The sequence below is a fragment of the Gymnodraco acuticeps genome, unplaced genomic scaffold, assembly GCF_902827175.1.
Source record: "Gymnodraco acuticeps unplaced genomic scaffold, fGymAcu1.1, whole genome shotgun sequence".
Lineage (NCBI taxonomy): Eukaryota > Metazoa > Chordata > Actinopteri > Perciformes > Bathydraconidae > Gymnodraco > Gymnodraco acuticeps.
The window spans coordinates 59,547-73,935 of record NW_022990358.1 but is presented as its reverse complement, the minus strand read 5'-3'; the positions used below and the strand labels follow the sequence as shown (position 1 = coordinate 73,935).

Sequence of the window (14,389 nt, the reverse complement as noted above, 5' to 3'; positions counted from 1 at the left end):
GTTTAGCTTAGTTTAGCATTACGACTGGAAACAGCTAGTTCTGTCTTAATGTTGATTTCTAAATGTGAATTTACAGCAAGGGTAGTTTTTATGCTTTTGTTCAGTATTATACAGATTAAACAAACATCTTTATATTTTCTTGCTTTTCTTGTGGAATAAAAATGAACACAGTTGTATGGTTTTTAACTTTAACTTAGGCTACTACCGACAAAAAATAAATAACCAACACATATTACATTTAATTGGCAAGGGGCAAATGGTGTGTTTACAACTTAAAATAAATAGTTAAACATTTTGGGAGATATGTTCACTGTAGTATGAAAGATATGATACCGCTCTTTTCATTTCCTGTGATGCATAAATATAGTCAGGTTTAGCCTAAGGGTTTAGCTTAGCATAACGACTGGAAACAGCTAGCTGCCATACTTTATAGTTTTTACATGTTTGTTCAGTATTGTACAGATTTCACAAACATCTTTATATGTTCTTGTTTTAAAACAAGAAGGCGAAATCCCAAAATGTCAAACTATTCCTTTAAACGTAACTATTTCACAATGTGTCCTATGTACAAATATTTACAGAATATTGTTCTTACTTTGCTGGGCTGATAACATAATGGGCAGCTATCTACAACTCATACAACACGGTACACATATTTACAAATATACACTAAGAGCTGAATCCTCAAGAACAGTGACACAAATGACTTTAAAAAGTGGTTCTACTGATTTAGTGGTGCATAAAGGGGTTAATACAACGACCTCCTTTAAATCAGGAAAGTGGCACCAATATTTGACTCAATAGACTATTTTAATGGCAGACATTTTGACATATAGCAGAGTCTACACAGCCATGCTAGCTATGACTTTACTTAGGTGCTTTAAGTTAGAGGCTATAAATGTCAACATGATAACAAATAAAAAATGTAACAAAATGATGCATAGCTGAACATGTTTACCATATTCACCATTTTGTTTTAGTTTAAAACTCTTTTGAAGCTCTTTCAGGCAATTCTCATTACATCCCAGCATATTTCTGTAGTTTGTTTATAACCAAATTCCAAATAAATGTTTCTTTTGTTTTTGCATAGAGAGCCTTTTTGGTTTCCGTACTTAACAACCAGTCTCACGGCATTTCGTGTAATAGTCAAGAAATAAATTTAATATATTGATTTAAAAGCAATGTATTTCTATTGGTAGTATGTTTCATGCCTGCACCACGTCTTTTTGTCCGGTCGGGTCTTGGAAAACCGGAAGCTGTGTGGTTCATAAAAACATTTTCTTACTCAATATCAAGCCACGAGTTTTTTTGCCGTCTGCGAGGAAAATAAATGGGGCTCAGAGCCTCAGAATACTGAAATCTGTATTTTTAAAATCTTTTTTTCCTTCTAATTTGTTATTATTTACATAGCTTTTAAAATCGTTCTGTGTGACACGAAAAAAATGGGGAAATCGTGTTGGTGAACACGATTCAATAGATTAATTTCGTGACTATAACACGAAATGCCGTGAGACTGGATTGTACTTAAAGGTGGGGTAGGTAAGTTTGAGAAACCGGCTCGAGATACAATTTTTGTTATATTCCATGGAATGCTCTTAACATCCCGATAGCAATGAATATCTTAAGTGCTTTGACAAAAAATTCATAAAAAATGTCATCTGTGGAAGCCGTAGTACTGTAAAAAGCACGACCAATCATTTTAGCCGGCCCAGCTAAAATAACTGGATGGCCTACCTGCCTGTCAGCCTTCCATCTGTGCACAAACTTATCTCGTGCCCTCATAGAGTGGCGAAGTCCCTCCCCTTCCGGGGGACCTCCATGGGACCTTTTTTCGGTCAATGGAGAGAGAAAGATTATCTTTTGATTCCGTTTGAATTGTGCAACGAATTACACATATGATGTTTGTCAATTTAAAAGATAATTTTGCAAGTCAACATTTTTTAAATGTGTCGTAAAACTGTGAAGTAACAACATTTTTGTTTGAAGCGCTGAATGAACTACATCTCTGGTCTCGCATACGTCACCAACACCAAGATGGTCGTGACATTAGCACATTTCACCTCTTTCTTTCAGAATGAAGTGAAAAGTATTAAAAGAGGTGAAAAAAAGAAGTCTGGGGCATGTTGAGAGCTGTACATACACAAAAGGGGAGTTAGTCGGTTCCGTAAGAGCCAGCATGCGGGACCGGCTATAGGCCTACAAGGTTTCAGTGAGTAACACGAGTGTAATGTGTAATGTTAATGTACTCGACTCTGGGATTTGTAGTCTTTCTAGTTGCGTATTTTTCATAGTTTTATATTTCAACAGTTTTAAGACAAACTGTGACTTTTTTGACATGGAAATGATTTTTTAAGATTGACAAACATCATGTGTAATTCATGGTACAATTCAAACGGGATCGAAAGATACGTTTTCTCTCTCCATTGACTTCAACACATAATTTTTCAGAAATAAGGTCCCATGGGGCGGAAGTAGATGGGCGTGACTTCGCCACTCTATTGGTTATGTGCGCGTTCATGTGTGTTGGAGGAAGGGCTCTGTAAGGAAGTGGCAGATTTTTTTTTTTTATTCTAGCGCACTCGAGCTGGTTTCTTCAAAATTACCTACCCCACCTTTAATTATTATCCCTTGGAATGATGTTGAATGATTCATAAACTAACTTAAATTAAGTGGAAAAATAATGTCTGGTCTTTCAGGCCAAAACTGTCATCTGGAACGAAGGATAAAGGAACCTTGGAAGAAAGAAGACTTAACATTAAATTAAGTGCTGGAATAAAATGAAAATGACCTTAAATAACATCTTATGTATTTCAGTATTTCGGAACACTTTGACTCTCCATACTTTTTACTCTCAGGCAAGCTCTCTTCCTCTTACAGCTGGCTGATGTGTGTCCTCCTGACCTAGTTTTCGGGTCTTGTTCATGTTGAGTCTGGGCCGGACCATCCTCAGACACAGTTTGTGAAGCCTGCCTGCTCTGTTCTTCCTCCTCGTTCTCCTCACGTTGGGCCTTCTCACCTTCAGCCTGACAGCCTGTAGGTGGTGCTGCACCTCCATTTCTGCTCTGCTCCTCTCAGGAAGCTCTGCTTTCACCAGAACTGCTCCACAGCTGTAAGAACAAGAAGAAATTGTAGTTTTGAGACACTGTACTGTTAAACTAAGTACTGTATTCACTTGAAACGAGGGAAAAAATGAAGGATAACGCACAAAAAGGGAAAGCAAATGTAGAATTTACCGCCCATCTCCATTAATTTGACGTTTACCATGTTTGGAACCATTGGACAAGTGGTTGAAAGGAGCAAGTATTTGTACTTTACTTGAATATTTGTATTTGTACTTTTCAAATTTCAATTTTAACTATATTCAGAGGGTCATATCGCACTTTTCACTCCACTACATCTGTCTGACAGCTCTAGTTACTAGTTACTTTGCAGATTTATATTTTTTCTTAGAATCAGATATCAGTCACCGGAGACATTTTAGTAATTAGACTGGCTTCTAATAATACCTATCTACTTGTACTTACTGTAAGAAACTTCTTAAAAGAAGTATTTACTGAAGTAGTATTATACTTTTTTATTGTTGTATTGATATGTTTACTTGGTAATAGATTTGAACTCTTATGCCATCACTCCTAATTATATCATAATAGATAAAAAGCGGTGTTTAATGCCAGTGACAGGCTATGTCAATATGTCTATGTCTGTGTTTGTATTCTTACAGTTTGCCTGCAGTGCAGTCCTGTAGCAGGAAGCAGGATTCAGACACATGTCCCAGCAGAAGAGCCTGCACTTCGGTCAGTTGTCTCTGTTTAGCCAAAGTCGGGAATAATCTGAAAGCACAGACAAACACGTCAGAGACCAGAGAGGCCAAAAACACACACAGCAGATGCTCAAACCATCAAAGCAAAAAGAGCAGGGCAGAGAGCCCATGTGTGCAAACATGAGATTATGATAATTTCCAAGGCTGTGAAATCATATCTGTGCGGATTCAGAGAGTCGCCACACCTTATGTAACCGTGTGACTCTGAATATGAGTGCATGCTGCTTGTGACCTGGTTCTGTGTGATGAAACATCGCACCATGTCTGCCTTTTCTCAAACAGAAATAAGGGTGAGTGCACCATTATCACAATATACCAGCGACGTGCAGTCAGGGGAGGCAGGGGAGGCAGAGCCTCACCTGTCATACTCCAATGTAACGGAAAAACAACTAAAGAAAAACTAAATAGTAATAATAATAATAACATGTCTCCACTGATCTGTGTTGTAAGTGTGATTTCTGTATGATTCCAATCGCTTCTTATAGTCAAAATCAGCAAATTGGCCGAGCTCCGCTACAACTCCTACATGGGAGCGATGAGGAGTGAGGCAGGGACGAGCTCTGCCTCACGTAAGCCCACAGTAACTGGCTGGAGCGCGGGCACTAATGTAGCACGGGCACTTATTTTGTGAGCGCGCTCAAGCCAGTTACTGTGGGGTGAGGTGAGGCACAGATGAGCTCTGCCTCACCTCAGAATGCGTCACCCCTCAGAAACTTGCTGGAAAGCGGGCCCTCAGCGCATGCCTGTTACCATCTCACTGTATGTCACCAATGTAATGTTTGTAGATCCCTTTATTACATTTATCCTCGCCATCCATAGTCTCTAAATAATTTATTTCATATGATATTTAGGCTCGCTGGTCTCATCATACAACGGCAATGAAAAAAGCACCAGGAGAGGCAGCCATAACCTCTGCCGCACTGAAGGGGGCGCACGTGAGCCCACAGGTTCTTGTTGCTACTGTTATTCTATGCAGAGACGGTAGACTAGACGCAAACAACAAGCTAGACTTTTGAAACTAGAGGAAGATAAGGAGGACTTTTACAAAAATGTAATGGAGATTGTTGTCCAGAAGGATAGCATGGACTGCATCTTCAAGTCAAGGTAAGACCACAATTGTAATGAACATGGGATCTTACTAAGAAAGAACAATCCAATATTTAGATTGTGGGTATCCTTTTGTTGAACAGTCTGTTTAAAATGAATCGAAGCATCAGACTAAAAAAGCTTTTGAAAATAACCGAACATTTCGATTAAGGTCAAAATATAATATTTGTAAATCTGACTCTGAAAGAGTCAGTGCCTCACCAGCCACGAACCTCACCGCACGTCACTGCAATATACTGAATAGCACTGTAAATATTTACCCTGGCGGTTTAGGTCGATATGTGTAGACATGTTGTGACACAACTCAATGTCATTCTGTGTCAGACTGACCAGCTGATTATGCCCCTGCGAGACCAACAATGTTATCCAAAATAAATGTACATTCTCAGTATAATTGATATCTTGATGTCTTTATTTACCTGGTGGTACAGTTGCAGTGGTACATCGTCCTGGCCTCTGTGTTGTGGAGGCCGTATCTTTCCTGCTGCGGAGGGATCTTATTCCTGCACTCATCGAGATCCTTGTAGACGGCACAGGACAGCTGCTTCTCTGTGGGATTTAGACATTATGTTCAGATCCATTGAGTCATGCACTGATGGTTGTTGTCAGCCGATCTGGAAGTTAGCATCACAGTTGTTCCCCAAACAAAACGCCAATGGGATTTTTTCATCTGATTTATGCAGTAATTTAGCTCTGTAGCACACAGACATTTATGATAACTTCATATTGTGTTCAGCAGGAATATCTCTAAACATGAATTGGATATTTTTGCATGATTTCATGACTCGTGATTTCATGACTTGTCTTTTTTGTGATGACATTTGGCCACTTGTTGGGAACCGCCTTTATTATAACTCATAAAAGCTTCAGAATTTAACGAGTTGGGTATTTACTGACATAATTTAAGCCATAAAATAAAACCATATTTTAATAAATAAAACCTTAAAATATGTTAGGCTTTTGATAACCACAGACCTTATTTCAGGCATCTATCCAATCACACATTCAAAAATCCATTTATTTCAAAATGAGGGAACTAAAAGTACTAAATTGCTGACTTATTTCAAGGTTTTATGACTAATCTCTCCAACTTTCTGTTACTGTGGGAGTGTGGAGATAAGAGGAGAGATGACTGAAATACCTGTGATGTCCAGCTCAGATGGAGTTTGTTGTTTGGTCAGTAAAGTGTTCTGCAGATCATCGATCCTCTCAGGTGTTGATCCCTCTGATGTGGATGAGGTAACGTTGGTCACAGGTGTGATGGAGGTGGAGGGGGAACTTGTTAAAGGCGTAGGGACTGTGGAAACAGCAGCAGCGATGGAGTCTGAAATGCTGCTCCCCAGCAGCTCTGTGGGTGAGGTGGTGTTCATGGTGAAGTCTGTGTTGTTCACCTCTGTTGTATTGGTAGACTCGTACAGGGAGGGTGGATGAACCTCAGCATAGAGAGCCATTGCAGTCTCTTTGCACCTGTAGTAATATCATTTGAAATATATGAAAGTTACTACAGCAGCCAGATAAATATACCCCGGTTATCTAGGCACTTTATTTTATTGAATATATACCAAGTTTATCTAGGCCCTTTTTGTTTTTCTGTTTGATGTATATATGTCACACTGTAGGACTGCGAGAAACGATATTTCGATATTTCTGGATGTACAACATGTAGAATTATTGACAATAAAGCTGACTTTGACTTTGACTAAATGTATCAAAATAGTTGTCTCGGAAATGTAGTAGTGAATGTTCAAAGTTGCATACAATGGAAAAACTCAACTTTAAAGTAAAGTACAATTTAGTTAAAATAGCACATGAGTACACCACTTGAGTGAATATACGTAGTTACATATCAATCAGGACAAAAGTAGTGGACCAATCAACATTGACATCTACTGTATTGCTGGTAGCATAAATAAAAATTCAGATAGTCATCCAAATCACAAACATACACTACATACATAAATTAAAACGTTACTTACATTCCAAACCAGTTTCTCTGAGCACACTGGAGTCTGTGTGAGAACTCAAAGCAGTGCATCTTCAGCAGGTTAAAGAAAGTGTATCCCACCACATCAGATATGCTGTCGTTCCCATTAATCAGACAACTGTGAAACCTGCAGCATGAAACATTTTGGGTTAAATAACGTTAAAGAGGACAAATCAGATGATATAGACTGGATGTCATCTACATTCATGTACTCCCTACATGTTGTCGCAGTCACAGTGAGACATGGTGAAGATGTTGCTGTTGAAGACCCCAAACTTGGATTGAAAGGACAGGATGGTGTGTTTGCACTGGTCATGTTCACGACAACAGCTGTCAGTATCTGAAAACACTCCTGCAAGAGGGATGAGAGAGAAAAATCAATGACAAAATTATAATTATTGTTGTGTACATTTTCAGATTTTGGTTGATATTTCTATAATTGCACACTTTCCAGCCTTGTACTGTTGCTCAACAATTTCCATTCAAGTAAATAGAGTTCTATCTTATCTTATATTTTCTTATCTTATCTTAAAAGGAAACTGCATCTTGAGTCAAATACCATTACAATTCCAGAAAGTGTTAACAGAGACTACATTTTTGGGAACCAAACTGTGAAAACTGAAAAAAAAACACTCGACACCACATGTGTCAAACTCAAGGCACGGGGGCCAAATCAAGCCCTTGGTGGATTTAATTTCGGCCCGCAGGATAATTTTTAATTACTATTAGATCTGGCCCGCCGGTATATTGCACGCACACCTTCACTCAATCCAGAGGGTTTCCTCAGCTCAGGGCCTGACCCCAAACATTGATGAACATGCACCCAAGATGAGATGCCAAGTATTTGGCTTGAACTAGCATCGCAGCTGTACATTGAGGGCCCATCTCAGGTCGATTAAATTGAATCCTTGCGTCCCTCACTTGCGTCGTTTCCCTGCGTTTAGTCCTATATACAGTCTGGTGTAGTAGTCCTTCCCACCAGAGAAGCATGGAGAGACGCAAGGAAACCACGAGAAGCAGGGAAATTAGTTTTAAGAGCAATGGGACGTCCTTTCCTCCGAAGCGTCACGTGGAGCGACGTCCGTTTGTGATGACTCCGCACAGCTGATCATCTGACAGCAGCTCTGTCCCCGTTATTTCCACAAACACCCCCGCCACACATTTACAGACACAAACATTTGTATCATCTGTTGTAGACCCCAATAAATAAAATAAGAACTCATTCTCAAAAAAGATAAACGCCATTCTTAAAATGTATAAACGAACAATAGTTTGATTAATATTGATTAGAGTGCACAAATAGAAATAAAATAATTGAGAGAAGAAAAAGAGAAATGTTATCTATCAAAACCCAGTTAGATTAACATTCATTGGACTGCACACTTTGTTTGTTTGTGTGGATATGTATCACATTAACATTTTAATAGCACTTAATGACTGAATGGAAATGAGAATAAATGAAAATGTAAAACGAAAAAAGCGATCATGAAAATGTTTCCAATAAATGAATAAAATGATTTTTGACCACTTTGTTGTTCAGATATATCACATATTTGTAACTAAATTATACATTAATTTAAACAAAACACAGTATAAACTGAGTGAGTCCCGTGAGGTTCATGTATTTTCTTCACTCCGCTGGGAAACGGCTCTCATGTCAAGAACATAGACTGTATAAAGGTCAAGAAGCATCAGATCAGTGCATGCGCTGCATCGTCCAATCAGTGAGCGATACACAGTGAGGGGGCTGGGCGAGTATCTGAGGATTTCATCGGAGGATGGTCTGGTGGTTCCTCGGTTTTCGCTCCTCCATTATCGCTCCTCGCTCCTCGACCCTCGGTCTTCCGGCAGAAATAAGCATGGAAATAAGAGCCATGGGACGCTACTCAAGATGGCGTAGACAAATCAACTTCCGGTGATACACATGCTCTACACCTATAGTATTCAACGGTTTTGTAATTTCATCTGTTGTTCTGGAGGTCTGTCAAGCATAAGAAAACAACTTTAAGTGCCCTGAGTTTTTTTTTTTTTACCACTCCTTGCACTATTGGTCAATGTTTTAAATGGGTGGTGGTGATACACAACTCGGTCTGGTCACACAGTATTCTACTGACCTACAAGTGGCAGTAATGAGCCAGCAAAGATAGGAACCTGTAACCATGAACGCAATAAATGAATGTTTAAACTTTTGAGGAAAGTCAGGATTGCAAATGTTTTATGAGAAATAATTCCCACATAGATAACCACAATGTGATAAACAGTTAATTTAAACAGCAATTAGTTTGTTTACCTTTAAGTGACACAACTTGCTTGGATAGAGTTAATGTCATGTCATGTAAAGTAAGAAAAGTCTTCAGTATTTTAATAAAAAGAAACGAAACACCTTTTATCATAACTGTCAGATTTTCCTGGGAACTACTTTCCAACATTGATCAAGGACTATTACATTGATTTTTAGAGGAAAGAAAAGAGACAAACCTACCCAAATCTGCATATGATGGCGCCTTGTTGCCAGAGCCGCACCACAGAGTCCCTGGCACAATAAAGCCACGCTTTACACGCTGGTGAGTCCTGACCTCTGACCTTTCAGCTTGACCTTGATGATTCTCAGCTGCCGAGTGTCCACTGACGCTCCTCACCAGCCTCTTTCCTGTGCGCACCTCCTGTCCTCCATCTCCTGGAGAAGCCAAAGAGACGCACAGCCCCTCTGCATTCAACATGGAGTCCAAATCGATACTTTTATCTGGATGATCTGAGAACTCGTCCCTGCGCTCACGGCATATAGAGAAATAGTTTTGGATCACTGCTGCGTCGTCGCTCCAAGTGCAGCTGAGCAGTGCGCGCTGCTCGGACCAGGCGCTGTGGTAGAGCCGCAGAGATGGAGAGGCATCACCGTGGAGAAAGACGTAATGCACCTCTTTATTAGACAACACTTTAGTCCAGGTGCAGAGGATAGACGCTTCTGCAGCCGTGCAGCTCAGGAGGGATAAAGTTAAAATGAGAGTGAGAAAATGAGAGATGTGCGTCATGTTGAAAAAGCGCGAAAAAAGCGGCTGAAAGAGAGGGGCTGTTAAACTTTAAATCTAAAACGAATGAATCCTCCACCCACTGAGGACTCAATGACAGCTTGACAGACGCTAGGTCTGTTTTTAAATAAGAAAGGGGGGCGGTGACGCGCCGGGTTTTTCACTCAGTGGATCTCAAATGAACGCAACATCCAAATCAGCCTGAACCACGTGACCTGTCAGTTCAGTCAAACATCACTCCTCTCTTCCTCTGTCTCGCGCCTACACATCACTGACAGTGACCATGACATAAATTGATTAACACACACACACACACACACACACACACACACACACACACACACACACACACACACACACACACACACACACACACACACACACACACACACACACACACACACACACACACACACACACACACACACACACACACACACACACACACACAAGCCAAATCAGTTCAATCTACAAATGGGACACATTTATAAGTGACAGCTGCTCCCAGATAGACACGATAAATAGGCTCTTCAATTAATGTTGGACAAACTCATACATTTATATTGATTACAAAATGGGATATTAGACAAACAGATATTATTTTTGAAAGATTGTGGGGAGGACGACATTTAAAGTTGAGTAAAAAATGACATTTTGTTACAGTTCCGATGAAATTATGGGGAAACACTTCTGGATTTTGCTTAAAACATACAGTATTTGTGTGAATGTATACAGTTTAATTGGTAATAAAGAAATGTTTGTAATATTGTTTTATTGTCAAGGTTATGTGTCCGGATGCTACTCCTCCACAGAGAATACTTACAAAGCTAACCCTAATCATATCAGTGATTGCTTTCATGTTGCATTCATTGACAGAAGGTGGGAACAATCAGAGAGAACAAATGTGGGGTGACTATTTTTCAAGCCAGGAATATTTTAACCTTTTGATCTACAATAATTTTATAGTAAAGTTATGTTGTCTGGGATTACTAGCATACTGTATGTTACATTTAGTTAATAAAGTAAAGTCCTTAGTGTCTCTAAAGGGACACACTTTGATTAATTGACTCAAGTGATGTCCGTGAGTCAGCGTTGTTTACACATTAGCCACTTCGTACATGACAATCCTCAATCTCCGACTGAATTCTCTGTGGTCAATTAGCATTATGGGTAATGTAGGTCCAAAGTTTTGACGAGAAAGACCAATGCATGGAATAAAAATACAAAATCTCTGCATTGATGAGTCAAACAAACAATTACAAGTTTATGGCCTCTGAGAATAAATTAATCAAGACAAAAAGGTAATTGAACCTACTGAAGAAGTGATAGTATCCAGAACTTAAAAAGAACAAAAGAAAAATGTGTGAGCAACCAAAAGGTGCATATAATTTAAGCTGCTGCCTTTTCACAAGTTTCTTTCCATTTTCTTCTGCTGTCCAGATGTTTGATGTTAAGTCAGATCAGTTGTAAATATTTATATTTTTTGTCAAATATAAATGTTTTGTTTCCCATCAGGCCCTCCTTTGAACCTCCTCACTACTGGTAAAAAGGGTAGATTATTCCTGAGCTTCAAATTCAAGCAGACTTAGAGTGTAACAAGTCTGTAAACTTTTACCCACTTGGAAAGCAGAGAGGTTTTATCACGAGAAGTCAAAGTTCGCAAAACTCTCCGCCGCGTGTCTGTCTGAGCTGATTGGCTCAAACCTCGCCTGATTCCTGACATGTCACAACACAAGCAAGCAGAGGAGAACAGGAAGTGCCATGATGTCTTTATTTATTAGCCACGTGTATGCTACAATATGACATGCATCGATATAAATACAAAGAGCAAAATGTGAATCATCAATCTGATAACACTTGCAGATCTGAATCTCATATATATCTCTCAAGAAAAATTCACAGATTATCTGCAAGTGTGCTAACATTGTTTTATTGAGTATGTTCTTCATAATGAACTGTCATGCAGAAGCATTTCAGCAATTCTCCAGTAGAGGAGAGCTCACACATGCACAGGTGATGAAGTGATAAAGAGACCAACATGTTGTCAAAAAAATAAATAAACGCATTTCACATCAACAAAAAACATCATTTTGGAAACCAAACAGCTGTATTTGTCCCATTAAATATTTAACATATGCATGATGCAAGCACTCGTCACGTAGATAACACATTACATGATCTCATAATCGTATGACAAGAGCACAGATCAACATTAGGAGAACAGGTCAATGCAAGAAAAAAGGGAATTCCCCATGGAGGCACACTTAATTTCAACATAGTGTGTTAATCACAATGATAACAAGGTTTTGTTTCTCCATAAAAAATGATAACTCTGTTCAATCATTAGTGCATATGAGGTTTACTTATTATATGAAACAGCTGATGATATGATATGCTCCTCATTAACAAAGAGCCAGAGGTCAACATCCGTGTTGGTCACCTGTAAACTGTTACAGGTGTAAAATGTAGCCTGCACATTGCACTTAGGGGACAAACCACATCAAAGCAAGAGGAGAATATCCGTCTACCCGTGCTGACTGGAAGACAATATGCTACAGGGGGAATGATGGAGAAAGAATAAATATAGAAGAGGTTTTAATCGTCAAACTGGACAGAGTTGTCGTTTAGCAGAACATGCCAGCGCTCAATCTTCTTGTCTTTGTTCTTCAGGCATTCGTACCAGTGCTTCAAACACTCCCCTTTAGCCTGGATGCCCAGCTGACATCCTCCTGGAGGCACAGAGAAAAGTTAGCAGTAATACATAAACACTAAGAGTTATTGTACATGATAGCATCTCTATGACGCTGTATTTAGCTCACAATGGCAAGACTTATATGCTGATTTTTACCAGGTATAGTGTCCCATCTTACTTCAGTTAAGTTAAGAACAGCCTGGGAGGATGTTAATAACATTAGTTTTGCAGGTTTTAGTAATAAATCCAACATCAAAAGTAATGCGATCACTAAAGTTTTCACTTTTCATCCTGAAAGCGAAATAAATGTATTTACCAAATTTACAATCCATCCAAATGAAATTGTACTCAATCACACAAATATCAACATCATGTTGGTGCTTGAAGAAAAACTCAGGATCACCAAAGTTGTTAAGAATCATCCTAGGCACGATAAACACAATTACATTTGATGCCTAACGAAACAGTAGACATTGCAAAACCAAGGAAATTATGTTTGAAGCGTGATCACAAGACAGTATCCACACTTACCAATGAAATCATTCGATTTTCCCATGTCATAATCCCAGACTGAGATATCGAGGGTTTTCTTGGCTAGCTCGCCATGTTTTATTTCATAACCAAACTCCTGAAACACAGTTGTTGAACATGATTACAAAATCTCTAACTGAGATCTGGCTGAGCAGAAGAGATGGAGAAGTTCAGTATGTGCAAATACAATGCCAAAGTTTGAGAAATAACTGACCTCATTAAACTCGGGATTCAGAGTCTTCTTTTTTGTCTGCGTCTTGTTTTTAGCTTTTTTCCCCATATCTGGCTTCAGACACCTACAGCACAAAGGAAAGAAACAGTGACATTATGACACACATTATAATAAAACACTTTGTATAAACTGCAGAAACAAAATCATCAACAATGATGTCTTCAAATCTGTGAGACATTTCAGACAAAATTGTTCAACATTCAAAACTATTATTGTCTTTATGTTGAAAGTCAAATGATAAGATCAATACCCCCCGTGTCTGTCCCTTAAAGGCCTCCTATCATGCAAAATGCACTTTTCGATAAAAATATGTGTCCCCGGTGTGTCAGGGAACTCACAAAGTGTCAGAAAGCAAAACCCTCTCTCTCTACCCAAATCTCTAAAAACGGGGGTACAACGAAGCTGATCCAGATTTGCTGCCGATATGACATAATATCGGAAATGTGGGCTGGCTTTACACCCACGGCCCTATCAGAAACAATGAGCGACGTGTTTTGGAAGTAATATGGTCTTTGTTTACATTAGCAAGCATCGCTAACACTCAGAGCTAACCTGTACTGGAGAGAGTATGTGTAAAAAATCAGGATATAAAAAGGGACTCACCTTGTGGTAAACCCGTAAGAGAAAAAGCATTTGAGCTCCATACTGTTTCAGAAATATTCCTTAATGTGATTTTGAACATGATATGGCATTAAATCACGGCAGCATTTAGCTGCATCTGGGTAGAAATCTCCTGATCAGACACTCAGCATAAGCTTTTTTAAAGCTTTAGACCCAGAATCAGCCCTTCTCTAACATGGGCTGAAATAGAGGGATATTAAAGGGCACATGGATGCACATGTACGCCCGTTAGTTTTTGCTGCTACAGTTTCCAGTCTTTATGCAAAGCTAAGCTAACTATCTCCTTGCTGTAGCTACGTATATATTTAACGTAGGCTACATACATTGGAGTGGTATCAATCTTCTAAACTAACTCCCAGCAAATAAAATATTGCCG

The 14,389-nt window shown here is 39.1% G+C and overlaps 2 protein-coding genes across 5 annotated transcripts in view; both read right to left on the bottom strand.

Moving 5' to 3' along the window:
• Positions 1–1,739: 1,739 nt before the first annotated feature.
• pla2g3 (phospholipase A2 group III) lies at positions 1,740–10,044 on the bottom strand. Of its 2 annotated transcripts, XM_034224052.1 has the most exons (8): positions 9,394–10,044; positions 7,131–7,263; positions 6,904–7,038; positions 6,069–6,394; positions 5,347–5,476; positions 3,720–3,830; positions 2,843–3,107; positions 1,740–2,732 (listed from the first exon to the last, which is right to left on the bottom strand). In XM_034224052.1, exons 1-7 carry the CDS (start codon positions 9,938–9,940, stop codon positions 2,852–2,854), a joined length of 1,638 nt encoding a protein of 545 aa, XP_034079943.1. In that variant the 5' UTR covers positions 9,941–10,044; the 3' UTR covers positions 1,740–2,732; positions 2,843–2,851. The 2 variants fall into 2 exon arrangements, with proteins under 2 accessions (XP_034079943.1, XP_034079942.1); XM_034224051.1 differs by having other exon boundaries at positions 1,740–3,107.
• A 1,649-nt stretch (positions 10,045–11,693) lies between these two features.
• rph3aa (rabphilin 3A homolog (mouse), a) overlaps positions 11,694–14,389 on the bottom strand; it is a 57,305-nt gene continuing 54,609 nt past the window's right edge. For all 3 annotated transcript variants that reach the window (XM_034224142.1, XM_034224141.1, XM_034224143.1), the window contains 3 exons: positions 13,375–13,456; positions 13,161–13,257; positions 11,694–12,666 (listed from right to left, as the gene is read on the bottom strand). In XM_034224142.1, the coding sequence (XP_034080033.1) occupies positions 12,533–12,666; positions 13,161–13,257; positions 13,375–13,456 (313 nt within the window). In that variant the 3' untranslated portion in view covers positions 11,694–12,532. The remainder of the gene's footprint in view (positions 12,667–13,160; positions 13,258–13,374; positions 13,457–14,389) is intronic.

Excerpts from the sequence above, each read along its gene's own strand:
- pla2g3 (XM_034224051.1), bottom strand. The coding sequence starts at position 9,940 with ATGACGCACATCTCTCATTTTCTCACTCTCATTTTAACTTTATCCCTC. Across the intron at positions 7,039-7,130 it reads CACTGTGACTGCGACAACAT|GTTTCACAGTTGTCTGATTA; the intron begins GTAGGGAGTACA and ends TTCATGCTGCAG. Across the intron at positions 5,477-6,068 it reads ATCTGAGCTGGACATCACAG|AGAAGCAGCTGTCCTGTGCC; the intron begins GTATTTCAGTCA and ends TAAATCCCACAG.